The 24118-nt window shown below is 47.9% G+C and overlaps 1 protein-coding gene across 1 annotated transcript in view; it reads left to right on the top strand.

The window, feature by feature from the left end:
- The first annotated feature begins 18604 nt into the window (after positions 1-18604).
- Positions 18605-24118, top strand: part of Smyd2 (SET and MYND domain containing 2) — a 41305-nt gene continuing 35791 nt past the window's right edge. Inside the window, 1 exon segment of the mRNA NM_206851.1 lies at positions 18605-18811. Coding sequence (NP_996733.1) covers positions 18639-18811 — 173 coding nt within the window. The 5' untranslated portion in view covers positions 18605-18638.

The following is a 24118-nucleotide window of genomic DNA, read 5'->3' as shown; positions in this document are numbered from 1 at the left end:
TCTCCGCAGAAAACAGACCTCGGCCCTTTAGTCTGAGTTGGAGGGATGGGTGGGGGAGTGTGGCCATGCATGGAGCTGCCGAGGACTAGAGACTGGATGATTCCTCAACATCTTGTCAACAATTGTCCCCAGTCCCACCTGCTCTGTCTCTGTCCTGTCCTGAGACAGCTGTGCTCCTGAAGTTCTGATCACACTGCATTAAACACGTACAGAGGTGCGCTCCTAGGAAACGTGTTGTCAGACATTGGCTCTGGAAACAGAAAAGGCAGATCTACAGAAGCAACAAACTGTTTCCTGTTCACACTGGTTAATAGCATAGGAAGGAAAAAGAACACACACACACAAACACACACACACACACACACACACACACACACACACACACTGTGTGCAAGCAGTTACCCAAGGAGACCAGAAGAGGGCTTGGAGACCCAGAAATAGAGTCACAGGCAGCTGTGAGCCATCAGCCATGGGTGCTGAGTCATCACTCCAGCTCCATGCACTTCACTTGGAAGCCACTGACTCTGTATCAAAGCAAGACCTGTCAAGTCACACACTTCAGAAAAGGAGGAAAGATGGTCATAGTATACCAACAAATTTGATCTTTGTTTCAGAAAGTCAGCACAGATGAGGATAACTCCCAGGAGAGAGTCCCTTGGTCCCCTGATAGCATGCATACACTTCACAGTACGAACGATCAATGTATTATTGATAACAAAGCAGCTCAAAATGTAGCTGTTCCAGTGCTGAGTAATGCAGACATTTGTAGGAAATCACACCAGACACTGGGGAAATGAATATGCGCTCGGCAAATGTAGTTATCTGGTTGGTTCTCTGGAGGGCTCCCGGTAACTGTCAAGGTTCTATGTCAGGTAATGATTTCCTCAACAAAAGGAGAAGCGTGGACACCTGCATGGAGCTGGCCCTCCACGCCTCCTCTCTGCCATCCACGTTCAGTGCCCAGCTCAGCCTGGCTGCCTTCACGACTTCTAATCCAGGCTTGGGACTTCTCTCTCCAACTGCCTTCAGGACGACTTTCTCTGGACGCCCAGAGACAGCTCAAACTACACGTGTTGTAGGGCCAGCTCTGTCTCACCTCTCTCAGATCTGATCTACCCTTACTGGATGGCTACTCCATCTTTCCAGATACCAGGACAGAAGGCAGACAGAGCCAGCCTGGACCAGGCTCTCAAACACCGCTACACCAGCAAGTACTTCCTATGGGGTCTGCTGTCCAAAAACAGACAGACTACAGCCACAGCAACAGTCCTATCTGCCTCTGCTCATTGCCACCTCCTGCTTAGATTGTCGCAGCTGTCTCAAAGTGGGAACCCTGCTCCCATATTTGGTGCTTCTACACGATTGGTTCCTGGGGCTGGAGAGATGGTACAGTGGGCAAAGTGCCTGCTGCGTGAATGTGGGGAGGAGTTGTGTATATTGTCATGCCTATAACACCATTTATTTGTGGGGTGTGTGTGTGTGTGTGTGTGTGTGTGTGTGTGTGTGTCCATGTTGCATCTTCCCAACTTTGTATGCACCACTTGTATACAGGTGTCTACGAAGCAGTGGTTCTCAACTTGTGGGTCACGAACCTTTGGGTCCCATACCAGATATGCTGCAATCAGATACTTACATTACAATTCCTAGCAGTAGCAAAATTATAGTTATGAAGTAGCAATAAAAATAGTTTTATGGTTGGAGTCAGCACAACATGAGGGACTTGAAGGATAACAGCATTGGGAAGGTTGAGAGTAACTGCCATAGAGGGTAGCTATCCTGGATTGAGAATTACAGGCAGTTGTGAGCTATCGCATGGGTGATGGGAACCAAACCCGGGTCCTCTGCGGAAAGCAGAAAGAAGTCCTGAGTTAATGCGTATTGTTGACACAGCCGTGACCATGTCAAGAATGCCTCAGACTCATGGGAACGGCAAGGCCTTCCTACGTCAGAGTAGGAATGTTGACAGTTGGCCGTTCACTAAGAACAGAATGTGCAGAGTGTCCCAGACGACTGTAGGATCACACCCCGCCCCCCTAGACCCCTGGAAGATCCCTGGCCAAGATCAGCTAACTTGCTTTCTCACCTGTGCTGTATACAATACACACACTGAGAATCCGAGCTGTGAGCGTGTCTTCCTCCAAGTGCACAGCCCATCCAATCCCAGCTTTATGCTACCTGTGCCTGTCTGTCTTAATTCCCCATCACCCCCAGGCAGGTGTCTGAGACCCAACCTTCAGGCGGTGGCAGTCCTCTGTAGGAAGAGTAAGAGCTCTTAACCACAGGGTCATTTTTCCAGCGCTTATGTAAACAAAACCTTCATAGCAACCCGGGAAAGTTCTTCCTCTTCCCTCCCCATTCCTCCACAGGAGCCCCTCTGAGATTTCTTTACCCTTCTCCCTCCATTTCCTTGGTACCAGGAAACCACACTGAACAAACTCTTCTCTACTCTTCCTTCTTGTCTGTAAGTCACTCACATATTTAAGTATCTGAGCCAATGTCTTCATCAAATTAAAGATTTCTGCAAAAAAATCTTAAAAACTGAAGTTTTAATGCCTGACTTCATACCTATAAAGAGGCAGTACCAGGAAGTGATTCTAAAAGCCTGGCCTCTGCAGACAGACAGACAGACAGACAGACAGACAGACCTATGTGAGCTCAAGCCAAGCTATGCGTGATCTGTGAGAAGGCTCTGGTTCCACTTCCTGCCTCTTACAGAACTGGATGAAACCAGGTTAAAAACATGAGAGCCACAGGTAAAGGAGTGCTGGGTGCATAGTGAGAGCCCTGCGAGGTTAGCTCCCTTCAGAGTGGTAAACAACCATTTCTGTTGAATGACTGAGCGGGTGTGGAAGAATGGGGGGGCACCTTTATACCCCCCCAAACACACAGACCTATGGCGGCTCAGAATTTTGGATTGGGAAGTGTAGGTGTTTCTGCCTCAACTCTTCTCGATAAATGACAATCATTGGAGACTCAGAAGAGAATGAAAGATGGTTTAGACTCAGAGGTGAACCGTTCTGACCAGACGTTGTGGTCTGGTCAAAGGGCTTTGACCAACAGTTCCAGCCTTGAGGGAGATGATGCAGGGTAGTTCTATCCCCCATTCGTGTGTGTACCTCTCTGTCCTCTCATAGATCATACGTGCCCAGCTTTCTTGTAGCTCTTTAGGCTGTCAGTCATGTGCTGTGCAGATGAATGGAAGCCACACCCTCTTTCGAGACCTAGCTATGAGATCAGGGCAAAGCTGTCTTCTTAATTCAAGAACTTGGCTTGAAATAGACTCTTGATCAGCTGCCTCTGCTTGCCCATCCACTGCCCCCAGGACACCACAGATCTGTTCTGGGTCCACCACATCTCAGTGCCTGCTTCCAGGGACCTGGGACTGGACCCTTAACTGTGAAAGAGTTTGGGAAGGTAGATTATGGCTACACATCTACAAAGTCCGGAGCAGCAATGCTCACACTGTAAATCCTCTGTATGCATTTCGTATGGTCGTATTTGGAGGATGGACCCACAGCACAAAGGACAGCCCGGGGAAGTACGCATTATGTATGGTCGTATTTGGAGGATGGACCCACAGCGCCAAGAACCCAGGGTGCTCCATAGGAGCTTCAGACAAACACAAGTGCAGACACACAAACTCTTGAAAGTATTGACAGTGCAGCCTCGTGCACGTAATTGCTTCCCGTCACATCACTGGCTGGCCCCCTTGCCCTTAATTACAAGGGAATGAAGGCTCTGGCTGAGTTGTAATACAAAGAACCTGGTGCCACATGCCCCCATGAGACCCACCGCAGGCATTCAATTTAGCTAATAAGTATGGCTACTGGGAGACTTGAATGTCCTCTCTCCCGTGGGCGGCTTCTTCTTCTTCTTTATTATTTTTTTAAAATAAGTGAAACTCTTTGGTTTGTCCTTTCACCCCGTTTCACAGGGTAGTTTCAAGGCGGCTTGTCTGAAGGCGAGCAGCAGGAGTCTTAAGAACTTAATTTTAAGAAATTCAAAGAGCGGAGAACACACTTTGTTCTTTGCCTTCCTTAAACCCATGTTGCCAGCCTTTCATAGTAATTTGTCTTTCATGGATAAAATATACACAAAATCACCCGAGAGGGGAAGGCAGCCGACGTGACCTTGGCCAACCAAGTTCTCCTGTTTTTAAACGGCATGCACCGAATGTATTATTAAGATTTCCACGCGGCGGCATGCCCGGCGAGTAGGTCGGCTCCGGGAGAGAATTTACCGGTTCTTTATTTTTCAATTCAAAAAAATAAAAAAGGAGAGGGGCAAAGAAACTTACACATAGGAAATTTTTTTATTTTCATTTATTAGCTCCTGGGGAAGAAGAAAAAAAAAACCTAATATAGGCAGAATCCCAACATGCTAAACCCAGAACTAAAGTAGCAGTGCCTGGGGAACGTGCAAGCGAATCGTTGTGATCGTGGGTGCTAAAGAATCGATTCTTCCCGGGTTCTCTCATCTGACCCCGCCGCAGACTGGCTTTTGTCCACTTCCCAGCACTTGAGCCGTTAACGATCTCCTCCAGGCCAGACTGAGCCTCGTCTTCCGCTTCGCCCGCTTTCATCTGCCATTGCCTTTGTTCGTCTCCACCACAGTCTTCCTCCTCCTCCATAAGCCTCGCTCCTCGTTCCGTCTGATCCTTTAGTATTCCTGCTCGCTTCTATTGCGCATTTTAAAAATAAAAATGAAAACGACAATTAGAGAAGAGAGAGAGAGAGAGAGAGAGAGAGAGAGAGAGAGAGAGAGACCCCAACAGTATTATTTCATTGTATTTTTCTTCTAATTTTTTTCAGGGTGTTTTTATGGATTATGAATAAAATTTTTGTATCCTTCTCTATCCTACCTAGTATTGATTGCCCTTTCACTCTCTCACATATTTATAACCTTGAGTCCATCTTAATTTCTGCTTCCTTCACGACTCACCTCAAAGTCTATTGTCTTCCCTGTGGGTATCCAGTGCTCTGTGGTCTTCCCCACCCCCACCCCACCCCAAAACTCATTCAAGAGCCCGACTACAGCCCCCATTCCCATTTTCTGCTTCTTCAGATATATATTCTTTTTGTTCTAAGAAATGAGCACATATATTTTTTTAATTGCATATATTTTCTGAGTGTGGTATGCACATGCCGTGGGGTCCTGGTAGGTGCTGGTAGACACGTTGGAGTTGGTTCTCTCCTTTCACTGTGCAGGTCTCCAGGCTTGGCAGTGAGCGCTCGTGCCCTCCGAATCATCTCTCCAGCCTGAGATGAATATCATTTTAAAAAACCCACCCACCCACCAACCAATAGACCGACCAACCACCGAAAGCCCTTCAGTTCCCAGCGAAGCATCCTGGGCATAGCAGTACTCTCCCTGCAATCTCTAACTGGTGACTGTCTAGTGGGCTTTGTCATCTAATTATGTAAATGTGTCATTCCTCTAAATAATTCTCAAGAGTTCTTAGAGTGCCTAGAAAAGGGCAGCTGTGTTCAGACACAGGGGGTGCTGTCCAACAGGACAAAAACGAAACAAACAAAAACAAGAAAAAACACCACCACCACCACCAAACAAACAAACAAAAACCCATCTGTGCCCTTTTTGCCGCTTCTTCCTAGGTTGGTGAAATGTTAGCAGCTGTTCCTCTCTCAAAGGCAGGGATTGACAGGACTCAGTGTTTGAAGGGCCTGAAGAGGTGGTTCAGTGGTTAAGAGCACTGACTGTTCTTCTAGATGGTCCTGAGTTCAATTCCCAGCAACCACATGTTGGCTCACAATTATTAATAATGAAATCTGATGCCCTCTTCTGGTGTGTCTGAAGACAGCGACACTATACTCCTAAAATAAGCAAATCTTTATTTTTAGTTGAAAACAGGAATTAAGCACATTTTCGGTAAGAATTTTAAATGTCCACCCTAGCATGTGAGACCATTGCTTCCCTGTTCTGTGACTGTGTGCAGTGAGTCTCCAGGGGCAACCCCTGCAACATCTCTAAGTGGGAAGTGACTCATTTCCAAGAACATTGTTGGGACTAGCTTATTTCTTTTTCTTTTTCTTTATTTTTGGGGAGCTGGGGACTGAACCCAGGGCCTTGTGCTTGCTAGGCAAGCGCTCTACCACTGAGCTAAATCCCCAACCCCGGGACTAGCTTATTTATGTGGGTTTTTTTTTTTTTTTTTTTTTTTTTTTTGCCAGATGTATTGGCTGGCTTTGTGTGTCAACCGGACCCAAGCTGGAGTTATCACAGAGAAAGGAGCCTCAGTTGTGGAAATGCCTCCATGAAACCCAGCTGTAAGGCATTTTCCCAATTAGTGATCAAGGGGGGAGGATCCAGCCCTTTGTGGGTGGTGCCGTCCCTGGGCTGGTGGTTCTGGGTTCTATAAGAGAGCAAGCTGAGCAAGCCAGGGGAAGCAAGTCAATAAGTAACATCCCTCCATGGCCTCTGCATCAGCTCCTGCTTCCTGACCGGCTTGAGTTCCAATCCTGACTTCCTTTGGTGATGAACAGCCATGTGGAAATGTAAGCTGAATAAACCCTTTCCTCCCCAACCTGCTTCTTGGTCATGATGTTTGTGCAGGAATAGAAACCCTGACTAAGACACCAGGTCTAGAGTCTCATATCTTTAAACCCCAGAACCCAGGAGGAAGAGGTAAGTAGATCTCTGTCTATCACTCTGTCTATCACAGTATGACCTGAGGAGTATGGAGCCAAGAAATGAGGTGAATTAACTGAAGTCTCATATGATAGCCAGCTTTACTCAGAGCCTCAGGCATTCATCTTCTGAGGCTAAAAAGAAGTGCAAGCCGCATTGACAAAAACATTTTTCATACAGGGGTATAAACAAATACCAACAGCCAGTTGTAATGAGTAATCTGAGGTAAACTCACTCCTATCTGGTACAAGCTGGAAGGAGAGTAGATCCACATCCCGAGAACATTTCTGTCTTTTGAAGAAACACAGGCCACAAGACTTGTCTTGGTTTTTGGGCATTTTCTCACGAACATTCAGAATTCCCGCACACAGCTCCGTTCTTGGGGTCATGTTCCTACAGAGCTCTCTGAGGTAGAGACCAGCCTGGACTATATCAAAACTTGTAGGCCAGTCAAGTTTACACAGTGGCACTCGGTCTTAAAAGCAAGAAAGCAAGCAAACGAACGTAAACAAAATTTCAAATGCTTCTACTGTCTTTAAGCTGGGGGTTGATTAAACAAATGATACATGATGAAAGACCATGACAACATTATAAAATGCAACATCAAACAATGTCAGTTAAAGGCACCTGCCGTTCTTCCAGAAGACCTGAGGCCAGTTCCCAGCACCCAAGCAGGGCAGTTCACAACCACCTGCAACTCCAGCCCTAGCAGATCCAATCCCCACTTCTGGCCTCTTGGGAAGCCTACACACACACACACACACACACACACACACACACACACACACACACACACACATATACGCAGACATACACATGCACACATACATATGCAAATATACACATGTACACACATACACACACAAACACACACATATACACACGCAGACATACACATGCACACATACATGTGCAAATATATACATGTACACACATACACATACACACACACATACACATAAATTTTAAATTTTTGAGCAGGTATGACACCTGTGTAATCTCAGCACTCAAGAGGCTGAGACAGGTGGGTGGGGGAGCACCCTCACAGAAGCAGGGAAAGAGGCGACGGGATAGGGGGTTTGTGGAGGGGAAACCGGAGAAGGGGATATCATTTGGATGTAAATATAAAATATATCCAATAAATAAATAAATAATGATGCTGTAAAAAAAAAAGAGGATGAGACAGAAGGATTCTGTGTTGGAGATCAGTCTGTGTTATGCAGTGACATTCTGTAAATTAAATAAATAAATAAATAAATAAATAAATAAATAAATCTAAACACAGACAAGAATAAAAACATAGTGAAAGTTATGTCTCCATTCAGTTCCATGTGGCCTCATGTTTCTTGATCTACAACAATCTGTTGGGTTCTAGTCCATGGGACTCTGGTCCCTGTTCATGACCAGGACCTGGAAGAAATCAAGGCATCTAATTCTAAGTCTCTCTGAAGACTCGGCAACCTGTGCCAACAGTTCTGAGCAGTGGGAATGGCACCGTGATGCGTTTGCACCATCCATGTCTCTGAATTTAAGAGTCTAATATGAGGGCTGGAGAGATGGCTCAGCGGTTAAGAACACTACTGACTGCTCTTCCAGAGGTCCTGAGTTCAAATCCCAGCACCCACATGGTGGCTCACAACCATCCAGTGCCCTCTCCTGGTGTGCCTGAAGACAGCTACAGTGTATTCATATAAATAAAATAAATAAATCTAGAAGAAGAAGAAGAAGAAGAAGAAGAAGAAGAAGAAGAAGAAGAAGAAGAAGAAGAAGAAGAAGAAGATGACGACGAGAAGGAGAAGGAGAAGGAGAAGAAGAAGAAGAAGAAGAAGAAGAAGAAGAAGAAGAAGAAGAAGAAGAAGAAGAAGAAGAAGAAGAAGAAGAAGAAGAAGATGACGACGACGAGAAGGAGAAGGAGAAGGAGAAAGACCCACATTCAGTTCCCGGCCCGCAGTCAGGTAGCTCAAGACTGTAATTCCAGCTCTAGAGGATCCAAGGCCTTTGACCTCGAAGGGCTCTGCACATGTGTAAAAACCAGAGCACAGACACATACTCGTATGCATAATTAAAAAAGTAAAAACAGATATTTAGAATGTCCTCATCGAAGATCCCTTTGCCTTTAAGATGAAGGCATCGCTGTGTGTCCAAGCCTGGAACTCATAAGCACCCTCCCTCTGCCATGCTGGTTACCACCATGCCCAGCTCTGAAGAATGATCGAGGTTAGGTAGTCATAAATATAAGCAGCATGTTGAATCCGTGTTTGTTTGTTTTCAGTAGGCCTGTGAAAAATCTAGCCGCACTTGACCACATAGCATTTTTATTTTTTGTTTGTTTTATTAGTATGTACTAATTATGCTAAAAACCCCAATAGTTTTTCTTATGACATTTTTATACATGTATATTTTAAACTTTGAATATACTCAGCACACATACGTTTACACACACACACACACACACACACACACACACACACACACACACACACACAGGCTCCTATCTCAAATTCCATGATTGCTAGTAAAGGGCCCCTCTAGCGAAGTGTTCTATCCCAAGCAGAAAACATGTGCATTTGACCGAGTAACCCAAAAGTTGTTGCTCTAGGTGAAAGCTTTCAAATGCGAACCAGACTTTATTATCTCCCTGGAGCAAAGGCAATGGTCGCAGTCCGTTTAAATAATAAAACATTAGTACTAAAATGACCTTAAAGAGCTTCTTCTCCATATTCCCCACAACTCACCACTCAAGCTTTGTCAAGTGTTCGGAAGTCTCCACTATTAGGTGTGCACTGTTTTTCTCTTAAGTTCTATTTAAACGCAGGAGACGCTGAAGTGGGGTCCGAGGGGCTAGGAGCACACATTGATCTCATTGCAATGACTTGAAATGCCACCAGGAGGCCATGTTGGGATACTTGGTCCAGTCTGCTGCTGCTTTGGGAGGCTGTGGAACCTTAGGGGGTGTGGCCTGGGGTGGCCAGGCCGTGAGCACCTGGGATTCAGCATCAGGTACAATGTAAAGGCTCTGATGTCGCAGCCTGGTTCTTGCTACCTCAGCCCAGAGTGCTTCCTCTGCTTTACTTTCCCCAAGAATAAACTTTCTGTCTCAAGGTAAATGGCTAACAGGTGTTCTTCCGAGTCTCCCACTTTCCCGAGGCCGAGGGTGTTTAGAATCTGAAGATGGCAGCGCAGTTGACTTTGAAAAACAGCCCGTCCAGGAGAGTGTGTTAAGGGGCTGAGCATCACCGTTCTGAGTTAAAAATTGAACGTCCGTGTGCTGGAAACCGCCTGCCTCTGTGTCAGCCAGTGTTTGTTTATAATCCCCAAACGGGCGATCGCCATCTGTGCTGTATTATCCACCCCTTCAAGTGGTGTTTATTGAGCACCTACATTCCGTCTGGCGCTGCCTGGGGCTACAGCAGTGATCAGAAAGGACAGCCCTGAGAGCCTGAGGCTGAGCATCTCCTGGTTTTTGTGGCTTTCTCATTATGTGTCCTCTTCTAGAATCTAAACTCCCCGAGAACAAGAACACAAGCCTGAACTTAATTTCCCATCCTCGACAGCATCCAGACAAGGGAAAGGCATCTGGCACTGATAATCCAGAGACACTGAGGCCACATGACCTGAGTGAGCTCATCCTTTGCACTGGCTGTCCCCTGGGCTTACTCTTTGACCCTGAGAGCTGCTCGTAACTGCTTTTTATTCTTTCCCACTTGCTACTGCCTTCTCATTCCCGTTTCAATTTCTCTGATTTCAGTGTATAAAATGCTGGAGAACAATGCAGGGGACAGTGCAGAAAAGGAACATAGAGACCAGTGTGAGAATTTAGAAGTTTCATCTGATGCTTTCACAGTACCTTGTTTTAGCAACACGTCAGCAAAGAGCCTACTCTGTTTTTTTCTTTAAAATGCCTCATTGCATTTTAGTGCGTGTGTGCGTATGTATGTGTGTCTGTGTGTGTGTGTATGTGTGATATGTATGTGTATGTGTGTGATGTATGTGTGTATGTGTGTATATGTGTGTATGTGCCTGTATGTTTGTGTGTATATATGTGTGTTGTGTGTTTGTTATGAATGTGTATGTTTTATGTGTATATGTTTGTGTGTATTTATGTTATGTGAGCATGTGTGTGTTTATATGTTATATGTGTTGTGTGTGTTATATATGTATGTTTGTATGTGTGTTATAAGTGTGTATGTGTGTATTTGTGTATGTGTGTGCATGTTTATATGTTTGTATGCATATTGTGTGTTGTCTGTTTATGCCTGTGTGTGTATATATGTATATGTGTACACATATGTGTGTATATATTGTATGTGTGTCATGTGTGTGTATGCTTGTATGTTATATGTTTGTGTGTGTGTTCTAGGTGTATATGTGTGTTATGTGTGTGTGTATGTTTGTGTATATGTTTGTGGTACATGTGTATGTGTGTATGTCTAGATGTGTATGTTTGTATGTTTGTGTGTATAAATGCGTGTGAGGTATGTGTATGTATGTGTGTTATGTGTGTTTCTATGTTTTAGGTGTGTTGTGTGTGTGTGTGTGTGTGTGTGTATTGAGTGTGTGTTTGCCTGTGGGGGTTGGGGGTGTGAATTCGGCTCTCAAGCCTTGAACTTAGTTCATTCATCTTGTCATCAAGCACTTTTATTTCCTGAGCCATTTCTCCTTAGATTTCATTAAAAGGAGTCTTTCTCATTTGTGAGATAAAATTACTTTCCAAAGTGATTCAAGTAATCATTTAGATCTAAGCTATATTTAAGCATAATCTATAAGCCCCTTGGTTAACAAAGAAACCAGAAATGCTCTTTTCCAGCTTAGAGAAAAATATTAAGCATTGCTTTTATCTTAACAACTAGCGTCCAGGGCTGTCTAAGCATCGTGCAACCCCATCCAGAGAACGTCTGAGCGTGTTCTGCTCTGTGAAGTTGATGGCCTTCTGCATGTTCCATCACTGAATGGATTCTCCAACTCACAGCAATCAACACTTTTATTCCTATGTTTTTCTTCCCTCTTACAAAAGAAACAGAGTAAACAATTGTATTAAAATTCTATGAAAAGCCTGAGCCTGGGAGGCGGCTGCGCCTTGCGACTTGAAGTGTCCGCCTCTCACAGCTGCGGCTCCTTTTGTGGAGGTTCTGCTCTCAAAGAAAATCAACAAGGATTTCCCAGAGGCTGAGAAACAAAGGCTTTAAAACTGGCTTCCTGTGAGTCCTCCAAGGGCATGGCCTTTGGGAACAAAGTCAAGTTCCGATCCAGCCCCCTCCTGCGGCCACTAGATGACACTGCCGCCCCAAAAATAACAAAGTAGTTCGCTGTTCATTGCAGAGAAATCACATGGCTCTGAACTTAGCTGCCCGTTGCACAATGTTGCTGCTGCTGGTGCTGCTGGTGCTATTCCTCCTCCTCCTCCCCCTCCCCCTCCCCCTCCTCCTCCTCCTCCCCCTCCCCCTCCTCCTCCTCCCCCTCCCCCTCCTCCTCCTCCTCCCCCTCCCCCTCCTCCTCCTCCTCCTCCTCCTCCCCCCCTCCCCCTCCTCCTCCTCCTCCTCCCCCTCCTCCTCCTTCTCTCCTTACATGGATAAGAAAGTGATGAGATTTCCAAGAGAGAGAAAAATGTTAAGTTCCTGCATCTTACTCAGGAGGAACCACGTCAGTAACAGGACTTTGCTTGGATTTTTGTTGCCTTCTTTTTAGTCTGAAGTATCTGTTGAAAAGTGTTATCGAACCTTAGTCATGACGGCAAACTCAGCTTAACCACCACAGGCAAGCTGAAAAGGGCTGGGCACTCGGGAATCAGTTAGGGGCTGGTGAGACAGCTCAGTAAGAAACGCTTGCTTCTGAGCCTTTACCACCTGAGTTTGATCCCCAGGAGCTACCCACACCTTCTCATGGGACACAGTGCATGCACACACACACACACACACACACACATATACACAGACATAACCACACAAACACACATACACAGACATACACACACAGACACACCCCGAGAGTGAAGAAATAGAAACAAAAGAATAGGGGTTGGGGATTTAGCTCAGTGGTAGAGCGCTTGCCTAGGAAGCGCAAGGCCCTGGGTTCAATCCCCAGCTCCGAAAAAAAGAACCAAAAAAAAAAAAAAAAAAGAATAAGTTAGGTGTACACTACTGCATTCTTGTTCTGCCTTTCATCCCCCACCGACACACACACACACACACACACACACACACACACACACACACAGACAGGCAGACAGGCAGACAGGCAGACAGACACATAGAAAGACAGACACACAGATATGCAGACAGACACACAGAGAGACAGACACACAGACAGACACACAAACACAGACATGCAGACAGACACACAAACACAGGCAGACATGCAGATAGACACACAGATACAGACAGACACACAGACATGCAGATAGACGCACAGACAGACATGCAGACAGACACACAGACATGCACATAGACACACAGGCACACAGACATGCAGACATGCAGACAGACACGCAGGCAGACAGACATGCACATAGACATACAGACACACAGACATGCAGACAGACATGCACATAGACACACAGACAGACATGCTTACAGACACACAGACACTCAGACAGACATGCACATAGACACACAGACAGACACGCAGACATGCACATAGACACACAGACAGACACACAGACAGACAGACATGCTTACAGACACACAGACATGCTTACAGACACACACAGACATGCAGACACACAGACAGACATGCTTACAGACACACAGACAGACATGCTTACAGACACACACAGACACTCAGACAGACATGCAGACAGACATGCACATAGACACACAGACAGACAGACATGCTTACAGACACAGACATGCTTACACACACACACAGACACGCAGACACACAGACAGACATGCTTATAGACAGACATGCAGACAGATACACAGACAGACATGCTTACAGACACACAGACAGACACACAGACAGACATGCTTACAGACACACAGCAGACACAGAGACACTCCACGTGAACAGCTTCTTCTGAGGGTAAGGGCACCTGACAGAAATGCTGCAGTGCAGCTGGCCTTAGGTGTCGCATTGTGAATTATGCATGAGGGGACTCGGCTCTCACTGCAGTTGAGCCCAGAAGCAAGCGCTATTTCTACTCATGTCTGCATCCTTGCTTGCCTGCGCACAGCAGAGCACAGGAGGTGGAGGGCGTTGGCCCTCAGAACGCACAGATTCCAAGCTGACCTCTACAGCTATAGCTCTAGATCACGAAAACACTACTACCTGGTCACTGGAACTGTCTTCATAACTATCGGCAGCTGCCTTAAATATGATCATCAATAGTGGTATTGATCTCTTTGTGTTCTTCCTAGGCTTGCTTGATTAGAAGAGTTTGTTTTATGTTGGTTATGGAATGATAGAACTAGGAGTTAATTCAAAACACCACCATGGAAAGGTGCTCCTGAGATCAGGGTCACCAACACTCAAGCATTTGTTAGAGCTTCGGATGCTCAAGTCACTCAGCAAACCCTCAGATCTAACATACAGCACATCTCTAAGCTCGCCAATGAGGAAGGATGAATCACTACAGCATGAGCTTTCTCTCTTCCTCTCTCTCTCTCTCTCTCTCTGTCTCTCTGTGTCTCTGTCTCTCTGTGTCTCTCTGTCTCTCTGTGTCTCTGTCTCTCTGTCTCTCTGTCTCTCTGTGTCTCTCTGTCTTTCTGTCTCTATGTGTGTGTTTCTGTCTGTCTTTGTGTGTGTCTTTCTGTCTCTGTCTCTGTTTCTCCCTGTCTCTGTCTCTATCTTTCTGTCTGTCTGGATCTCTCTGTGCATCTCTCTCTCTCTCTCTCTCTCTCTCTCTCTTTCTCTCTCTCTCTCTCTCTCTCTCTCTCAACACAGCACAGATAAGACTTCATGCAGGGAGTTGGAGATGGAGGGATCCAACTACTCCTCAAAACAGCTGAGCAGAACAGGGGTGAGTGTTTGGTTTTTGATTGCTTTGTGTGTAGATGTTTTTATATTTGGGGGGCTGGTTTAGCTTTAGGATTTTTTGGTGTTTGGGGACAGGGTCTCACCGTGTAGCCCCAGCTGCTATGGAACTCACTCTGCAGACCGGGCTGGCCTCAAACTCAAACTCAGTGATCCACCAGTCTTAGATCAAGCACTGAGATTAAACGAGTGTGCTGCCACACTCGGCTTCTTGCTTAATTTTTAGAGATTTATTTGATGTTAGGGTGTGTGTGTGTGTGTGTGTGTGTGTGTGTGTGTACACACACTTGCGTGCAGGCTCCACAGAGGACAGAAGAAGTCATTGGATCCCTTAGAGCTGGAGTTACAGGCAGTTGTGAACAGCCTGGTGTGGGTGCAGGGAACTGAACTCAGGCCCTGTGGGAGGGCAGCAAGCACTCAACTGCTGAGCCAACTTCCCAGAGAGAAGAGCTCTAGGCTGATGAGAGAGACAAGAAAGGGCTATTGAGGAGGGTAGTACATTAATCTAGACACAAATATTGCTGGCCTAGGGTTGGGGCTCTGGTTCACTGGGAAACACCACAGTGAAGTGTTCCAGGGCATGGATTCATGCCGAAATATACGGGCTTTGATTAGACAAGTTTTAAATTTCGCAGTGATTAGAGGCAAACTCAGGGTCTTGCACATGTCAAATACCCACAATGCCGCTGGGTTACACGCCCAGCCTTGCACACATAATTTTAAATTCAGGCCTTCATCTACGGTGCCAGTAGAAAGATGAAATGAGAATTTAAAATGTTTTATTTGTGTGTTGGGTAGTTGAGGGGGGAGCACATTGGCCTGTATGTATCTGCAACGCATGCCTGCTGTGTCAGAAGAGGACACTGTGTCCTTGAGACTGGAGTTAGAGATGGCTGTGAGTCGCCATGGGGGTGCTAGTGGACCCAATCTTGGTCCTCCGCAAAACCAGCCTCTGCTCTTGGCCTTTTCTGCCCTCTAAAAGAGAATGTTGTATGGGTGTAACTAGCGCACAGTGGGAGCTCTGTAAACGTTTACTAAATAAAAAATTATTCCTTGGGTGTCCACTGCTCTGCTCCCCACTGAATTTGCGATCAGGTTTTGGCCGAGGATTTTCAATGGAGCTCTGTACTGTTTTGTGCTTCATAGTGCTTTCCCGAGGTTGCTGTAACAAGCGACCCCAGATCGGATGGTTTAAAAAAGCAAAAATGTACCACTCATGGCCCTGTAAGCCAGACATGCAGACATAGCGTCCCTGAGCTGAACTCTGGATGTTGTAGGCCATGCTTAGAGCGGGGGTGCTGAGGAAAGACAGGCTTAAAATGCCACACGGAGTCCATCCGTGTCCCTACAGCATGTGCTGCCTCCTTTCCCAGCCATGTCAAATCTCTTTCTGCCTGTCTGGAAAGGGGTATTGGGGTGGAACTGAGTCGGGGATTCGCACTAACTCCAGTCCTCAATACATTGGTTAGACTCCTTAACTATACAAGGCAATGTTTACACACGCCAGATATGAGGCCCTCCCTAATAATATCTTTGAGTGACATTACCCAGGTCCTTCAGAACTGTCTTGTAATTTCGTATCACAGTGTGAGCACCTGATTAGACCCCAGCTATCTGTGGCTATGGGACCCCAAGTGCTGGGTCTCCTCTGCGCATGTGCAGCCGATAAATTCCATCTGGAGGAACGACAGCGGGGCCGGTCATGTTCTCTGCTGGCCCCTCTGCCAGGGCTTCATTTCCTAGCCCAGAGCTGTTTCTTCCACGTGCTAATCTGCAGCTGGAAGGATGCGTAACAAATGGATTAGATGATCTTTTAGGCCGTTAAGCAGAGGGGGCCTTCATCCTGTGCCCGCCGTGTCTGCCTTTCAACGTGAGGCAAAGCCGCCCCAAATCTTTCCAACATCGCTTTCCCCAAACCATGGGACAAGCGGGAGAGGAGCTGGTAGCCGGGCCCTGGCAGCCAGACAGCTTCCTTCATGGAATGTGAGACCGCTGAGTGGCAGAGCGGCAAGCATGAGATGCATGGAGGGTGCTGTCATCGGTCTGCCCCGGCTGGCTGGGAGCCGTGCCTTGGCCATTTATTTTAAGCACAGCTTTAATCATTACGGGAGGCTCCTAACTTTACAGCTATTGCTTAGCCGCCTGTTTCTCCGTCCCCAGTCACTCGAATTCATCCCGACTTTTCTGAAATGAAGCCGCTTGTTTTCCAGTGTTCTCTCGGAACACTCACCTCTGCCCTGAGATGCCCTGGGTTTAGTCCGCAGTACCCCAGGGAACAGGGTGTGGTGCTGCATACCTGTACTACGGTCATTAGGAAGACAGGCAGGAGGCACCAAAGTCCAAGGTCAATCTCTGGTTGGTAGGGAGGTTGAGGCCAGCCTGTGTCAAAACAACACGAGCAGGAGAAAGGTGTGTGTGTGGGGGGGGGGGGTTGAGTGGGGGGGGAACGGGACACATTTCTCAAACTCTGCACAATGAGTTCTTGAACGAGTAAATCGTGCGCTGAGTTAACAAACACGTTGCTTGTTTATTTCTACGTCTTTTCTTCTTTGTACCGGCTAGACATCCTTCCCCAAACCAGAGTGCTAAGAAGCAAAACAAAATGAATCCAAAAGACACATTGCCAAGCTGGCTGGCTATCTTTGAAAGTCCCAAGATTTGAGAAAACGCCTCTGGCAGATGGCAGGCTATGTCATGGAGTGAGGCTGCGGCCACACACCTATGACTCTGAGAATGTTGCCCACCACAGGTGAGAAGTGTATGGAAAATGGTTTCCCAAATCTTACACCGATTTTAAGGTTAAGCATGATGTGTTAAATAAATACATTGGCTCGATGGTTGGTTAGCGAATGATGCCCAGTAACTAAGGGTAATTATTACTGGGATAAATTATGTGGGTTTGAAGGACCCGGTGCTACACTTTGTCCAGGTTTATAGTCCACTGATGTCCATGGTTACTAAAATGGATACATGGGCCAGCTAGATCAGAGGCACCAAACCTGACAGACAAACCAGACACAGGCCCCGTGTGGTGGAAGGTGAGAGCCCACTTCTGCAAGTTTGCCCTCTGACCCCCACACACGTTCATAGGAGCATTTTATCATTAAAGGGATTTTATTTACACCCTCCAAATTCCCAGTTCTGTGATTTGCCCCGTGAACGAAAGCTGGAGAAAGAACTGCAGCTGGCACTGGACCTCTCTCTGTAAAGCTAATTAGCTGATTTGAACTTCAACCTTTGCGGAGAGGCTGCAATGTCGCAGGTCTGGAGCTTACTGGCAGTTTTTCTTGGGCCCTCTCCAGTTCCCTTAATAGCTACCGGTTGCCTACCCCGTGTCTAACCTACCAGCTTGTGAAGAACAGGTAAAACCGTCTGGAACATTATCAGATCACAAGCTCACACCGACCCATATGCTAAGATGTAGTCAGACTGCATCTGAGGCCTATAGCTGAGGTCCCTTCCCTTCTGCAGCCAGCTTACTGGGGGTCCCACCGCATGTATTTTTGAAGTCTTGATTTATGATTTTCTTTGTCTGGTTATTATGGACATTTTAAATCGAATTGTTACAACATCGGAAGGTAGAGTTTGGGGTAACCCAAACCTGGCCCCTCATCTTGGCTCCAGAATGAGCCAAGGGAGGTGAGAACTGTGCTTTTTGCACGCACAGCTCAACAACTGCAAACCACATTCATTCACCCCCTGCTCCACTAGCCGGGATCTTAGTTCTTAGTGGGGCGCCGTCTGCGGACACAGCGGGTGGTGGTCTGGACGGTTGGGGACTCCGGCCTTTCCCACCGGGCAGCGCAGCCTGGCGTGTGCGGGCGGACTCCCGCGCGCGCGCCCTGCGCACCCTCGCACCGCCCTCCCGCCCGGCGCTCCGGGGCGCGGCCAGGGCACAGCACCCGCCCCGAGAGGAGCGCCGAGTTCCTTGAAGGCCGGCGGCCGCCGCAGACCTGCCCTCCCTCCCTCCCTCCCTCCCGTGACGCGCGTGCCCCGCAGCGCGCAGCCGCAGCGCTGCCAGCATGCGCGCCGAGGCCCGCGGCGGCCTGGAGCGCTTCTGCAGCGCGGGCAAGGGCCGGGGGCTCCGTGCGCTGCGGCCCTTCCACGTGGGCGACCTCCTCTTCTCCTGCCCGGCCTACGCCTGCGTGCTCACCGTGGGCGAGCGGGGCCACCACTGCGAGTGCTGCTTCGCCAGGTACTCGGGGACCGTGCGGGAGGGAGGGGCCACGCGGGGCCACGTGCGCCGCGTCCGCTCAGCCACGGCCTGCCCCGCAGCCGGACCTGCGCCGCCCCACGCGTGTCCGCTCTAGTTTAGACTCCCTGTGGTCCGGAGGCCTCCCGGGCTGTGCTGAGATGGGCGGCTCCCCCACCCCCCAAGAAGTGACAACCCGATCAGCCGGGGACCCTTCCGGTTATCCTTGAGGAGGGACGGTATGGGGCACGCCTATGAGACTGGGCTCCGTAGATGGGGGGGAGGGGGATACAGTTTGTTGGGAGAATATTTGTAGTACATCATATATGTCCTGAGTCCACGCCCATATGCTAAGCCTTCAGGTAGTTGTGGAGCAGAAAGGTACTCCGCCATCCCACCCTGTCTCTTCATTTTACAGACACACTTTATCTTAAGGGCTGAGAAGAGATCATTTTACTGTTGGGAAACTAAAGCCCAGAGAGGAAGGGCACCTGGGTGTACACAAAGCACTAATTAGGGGCTGAAGCCTGGCCTGCCTCAGGACTGACACTTCCCACCCACTCCTGTGCTCCCCAAGTTTCCTGAGCTAGGGGGTCTGGCTTTAGAGTTCAGCCTACCCCAGGCCATCTGTGGATGCCTGAGGAAGGGACCCTCATACTTGCTTTGAAGGTCAGTGCCTTCATCTTTGAAGTGGAGATGGTGGGATAGATTAAGCTAACATGGGGTTCTCGGGTCCCTCTCGAGGGCTGGTCTGAGTCCAGCACTCATCGAAGCTCTCTGCACTTAGCCTCCCAGACTGGTGTACCTCATTCTCCAATAAGACAACAAAAGAATGGACAAAGGCTGAATATTAGAGTAATCTCGGCCCGACTCCCTGCCAGAACTGTCTTCCGCTTGGGGGGACCTGGAAAGGAACTAGACGCAGAACCATGCCGTGGGCAGCGGAAGGGCTGTATGTGATGTGCCTCTTTGAATTGGTGAGCCAAGAGCTAAAGGGTCATGGCACCACTTTGCGACGTTCGAGTGAAGTGAGCATTGGGTTTTCCCAAAGTTAAAAAGGCTGCTGAGACTGGTCCCTTGATCTTCTGAGCCTCGCTGTGGCTGGGAGTCTGCAGCAGTGTGGGTGTCTGCAGTAAAGGAGCAAAACGGGTCACCCAGCACAGAAGGGGCCTCCCTCAGGGGTCCTGGTGCTTGCCAGAAGCCACAGCGTGCGCTGAGAGGTGTGGGCCTTGCTCAGTGCGTAGTAGGGACTCGTGGCCAGTCTCTCCTCCTGAAATTAAATATCTGCGTTGACAGCTGAGACGTGCTTCTCTCCTGTTGGGAGTGTCCTGATTGTACGCAGACACACAAGCCCCAGGAGTACCCTGACATTTGTGGCAAAGTTTGCCCCCCACATTGACATTTGTCAGTGTCACTAATTTTGCCTCAGTTCCCTCCTCAGGGCTGCCCCAGGCAGTCATTCCATTGCTCCAACCTCTTCTGTTTGGCTTATGTAACAGAGTCCTTGGAAATCAACTAAAATATTGCACAATACATAAATAAATAAATAAATAAATAAATAAATAAATAAATAAATAAATAACTCATGAGATCCATGGGCCTAGAAAGATCTTCATACCTCACCCTGTGGTTTCTGTTAAATCTGTTTTGCTAGATCGTTCTAAAACTGCGTCACTCTGTCTCCTATTTGTGTATGACTGAGGCCTAGCCTGTTCCTATGTATTAAAGGGGTGACGAACAGCTCTGTGACGTCTTGGGACCATTCTACAAGTGGGGTGCGTGTCACGCCCCCTCCTTGTTCTAGAAGTTATCGCTTAAGACGGACCAGCCTCCTGCGGTCTCAGCCACATCTCAGCCACAGTACCATAATTTAACTCACTTGGAAAGAAAAGCACGATTTTTCAGGAGCGAGCACGTTATATTAACAGAGAAATAACGGTAGCCTTTTTTTTTTTTTTTAAAGCTCTCCACAAACTAGGATTCTTAGTGCCAGGAATTTTTTTTTCTTTCTGCCAGTTTTAAATTAGTATCACATTTTCTCAGCTTGGTGGGTGACATTTGGGAAGATGCAGATCTTACCTCAGCTGCTAGAAGGCAACTCCTAAAAATAAAAGTAACTTCCAGGCGAGAGCTGTCCCCTCATATATACGTGCACATGCATGCCTGCCCGCCCACCTGCCCGTATGTCTGTGTACGTGTTTTGGTCACTAGTTAACTTTCTGCCAGGCTTTTAAAAGAGACACACCTACACACCTGCTTGTACCTGCTTTAAATAAATACACACACACACACACACACACACACACACACACACACACACACATATATATAACTGGACATTCTGACACGATTTCATTGGCTTCATAAAGGAAGGCCCAGCTGCAACCAGGTGTTGACTAGAATATATTAGAACATTTGCCTCTGGGGACTGAGGTCTCCCGGGACACCGTGTAACAAGGATGTTGTCTGTTCTGAGTGTGGGCGAGAGCTGAAGGCCCTCTTGGACTTTTGCAGCAGAGCCCCCGTGCTCTGTCTGGCTCACACAGAACGGAGAGGATGAGAAGTCCTGTCATGAGCAGTTAGATTTTTGCCCTCCTGTCCCCAGGTGAATTCCCTAGCCAGTCCATCTTGCTTCTCCTGAAAGACACGAAGTAGGCATTAGTGGGCATAGTTATATAAAGGACCTCAATAATAATAAGGATTTCCCCTCGTCTGTTAAGTCCGTTTATTAAATGCATGATGAAGATGAAGACACACAGGTAAGAGATGTCCTCTGAAAGTGACCCTCAAGACTAAGGTGTATGTTTGCGGCGCAGGCCTGGGACCCGGTCTGCTTGGGAGGCTGGTGCAGAAAGATCGAGGGTTACAGAGCAAGCTTAAGGTCGCAAAAACCAAAACACCACCAGCAAACCCAGCTCCATGGGAACCACAGGTTCAGGGGCGGCACATACGGAGTCCTGGTGGGGTCCGTTTGTTTATAGGTAAGGAACTCTTGGGTTACCACTTCCTCTGTTTGAGAGACAGGACGTTGCTCTAAGAGAATTGCTTCTGGCAGTGCCTTCCACCATGGCAGTCTGTGGGCAGTGGGTTCATCTGCTTGTAAACTTATCCCTCAAGCGCTCATCCCCCGCAGCCGCTCGAAGGAGAGAGCGGGAGGCAGGTTCCCTCTGTCCGTAGCCTGGTTTGTCCTGTGTGTGCTGAGCTTGGTCTTCGGACTCGCTGGCGTATATTTATAAGATATTCTAGTTCCAGGGAGGTAGAGGGGGTCCTTGGATGGGTGTGCGGAACACTACTCACGGACACAGGGCTAAACCCGCCGTCCTCCCGAATCTTCCAGGAGAATGGGGCAAGTTTTCACTGCTTCCTGAAACCCAGCTCCAGTCAGCCTTACACCCACAAAGGCAGGGCTCCTTCAGAAAGTACCTTCCCGCTCCAGGAGCTCAGACTCCTTACTCTTTCAGCATGAGAGCACTTTAAGTACCTTAGAGCGTTCTGCGGCTAGGAGCAAATCCACTCCATGTCCACCCATGCACCTCAGTTCCATGTAGTCTAGCAGGCCCACGTTTGTGAGTAACCTCTTTATCTTTCTTTAGTTCTTAGAACCTCTCTGTGTAGATGGGATTTCTCGTGTTGTTTTTACGTGTGAGGCTTCTGGGTAGCATTCTTGTAGGACAAGTAGGCCGCCGCCCACCCCCTGTTGAAGGTTCTTTAAAAGTCCTTTTTTATTTTTTTATTTTTTTTTAAATTCTCCAGTTCTTCCGTAAAGGGCCAGGCGAGTCTACAGCCTTGAGTGTGACCGTCAGAAAAACTCAGGATTGGTGAGAATCGAGTCTGTTTTAGTGTTCAAAGTAGGGGGAATGCCAGAGAAAGTGTCTACTGTTTCAGTGCTGTAGACTTCCTCTCCGGGCTAAGCCTAATCACCTCTTCTTCCTGTTCCTATAAAAAGGAGATAAACTCAACTCTTTTTTGACCAACTTTCTCTCTGCCTCCCCTGCACCTCGGAGGTAATTCCAGGGCCCGTTCCAGGCAGTCTTTCATGTGATGCTCAAGGCCACTCTAATTCTGCAAAGGCCATTACCAGCCTTGCAGAGACAGCTGGCTTTGGCCACCTCTTTGAACTGGTGTGTGTGTCCTGACCCTCCCTTGTAACTAACCAGGCCTAGAACAGGCGCCCTGCTTGTGCTTGGCTAAGTTACGCCCTCGATTTCCCTGGGGGACCGGCTGTCTGGTGTCCAGGTCTGCCCTCTCTGGGGCTGATGGGAGGCTACCGTACCCTGGTCTCTGTTCCCTCTCAGGGACTTGTCTTGGGAAGCTCAGCTTTTCACAGGCGCCTTTCCCACCCACGTCTGCAACCCTCACATCTGTGGATCCTGAGAAAATCCGCACTAGTTTAGGGGTGCAGCTCTCAGGCGGGGAATTGACTGAAGTACCTGTCTTTTCAGGGTTGAACCCCTGACCTTGGCCTCATTAGCTCTCTGAGCTGTCACAAAGCCTCATACCTCACTTTGTGTCACTTCTGCTGACTCCCTGCTTGCCACCCTCAGAGGTTTCCTTTTCAATTGCAAAGGCGTTCACAGGGACACAATAGAACAGAAAGAAATCCTGTCTCTCCATACTTCTTGGAAGGGCCAGAATATGCAATTTAGCAGGAAAATAATACAAGGGGGAAAAAAGTCTTGAAGGTTCTAGAAACAGCTCATCTTTTCAAGGCACGCATGTGCTGAGGATCCAGCTGGGTCTCCTCAAATCTTCAATCAGAAATTTAAAAATAGTGTACAACTCCTTGTACCAATTTATTAATGTAGAGCCTGGTGGCTGTTGCCTGTGAAGTGGTGAGGTGCATTATGCTGTCAAAGTGAGCTGGGTGAGCACTGCTGGGAGAGGACGCGTCTGAAATTCCTAAGTGCTTATTTTGGGTAAGTTCATAGCATCCTGAGACCAAATTGAGTGCTCACTGTGATAACAGGGGTGTAGGTTCTTATTCCCCAGGGTACGTTGGTACCCAGAGGACAGGGCTTATTGCAGAAGACAGAAAAGGATGCTCCCAGGAGAGCTGTGTTTCACACCAAGGCTTGCAGGCCAGCTCCAGGGTGTCTAACAGTGTCCAAGTGAAAAGAATTTTGCATCCTGGCACTTGACAGAAATTGTGACCAAAAAAAGGGAAAGTTCTGGAGATGGAGAGAGGGCTTAGTGGTCGAGAGCACTTGTGACTCTTCCAGAGGAGTTCAGATCCCAGCACTCATGTCGGGCAGCTCACAACGGTTCTGTAACTCTAGCTCCAGAGGGAAATGACGCCCTCTTCTGGCTTCT

The sequence above is a fragment of the Rattus norvegicus genome, chromosome 13, assembly GCF_036323735.1.
Source record: "Rattus norvegicus strain BN/NHsdMcwi chromosome 13, GRCr8, whole genome shotgun sequence".
Lineage (NCBI taxonomy): Eukaryota > Metazoa > Chordata > Mammalia > Rodentia > Muridae > Rattus > Rattus norvegicus.
The sequence above is the reverse complement of the archived record's forward strand: the minus strand, read 5'-3'. Positions and strand labels throughout refer to the sequence as shown.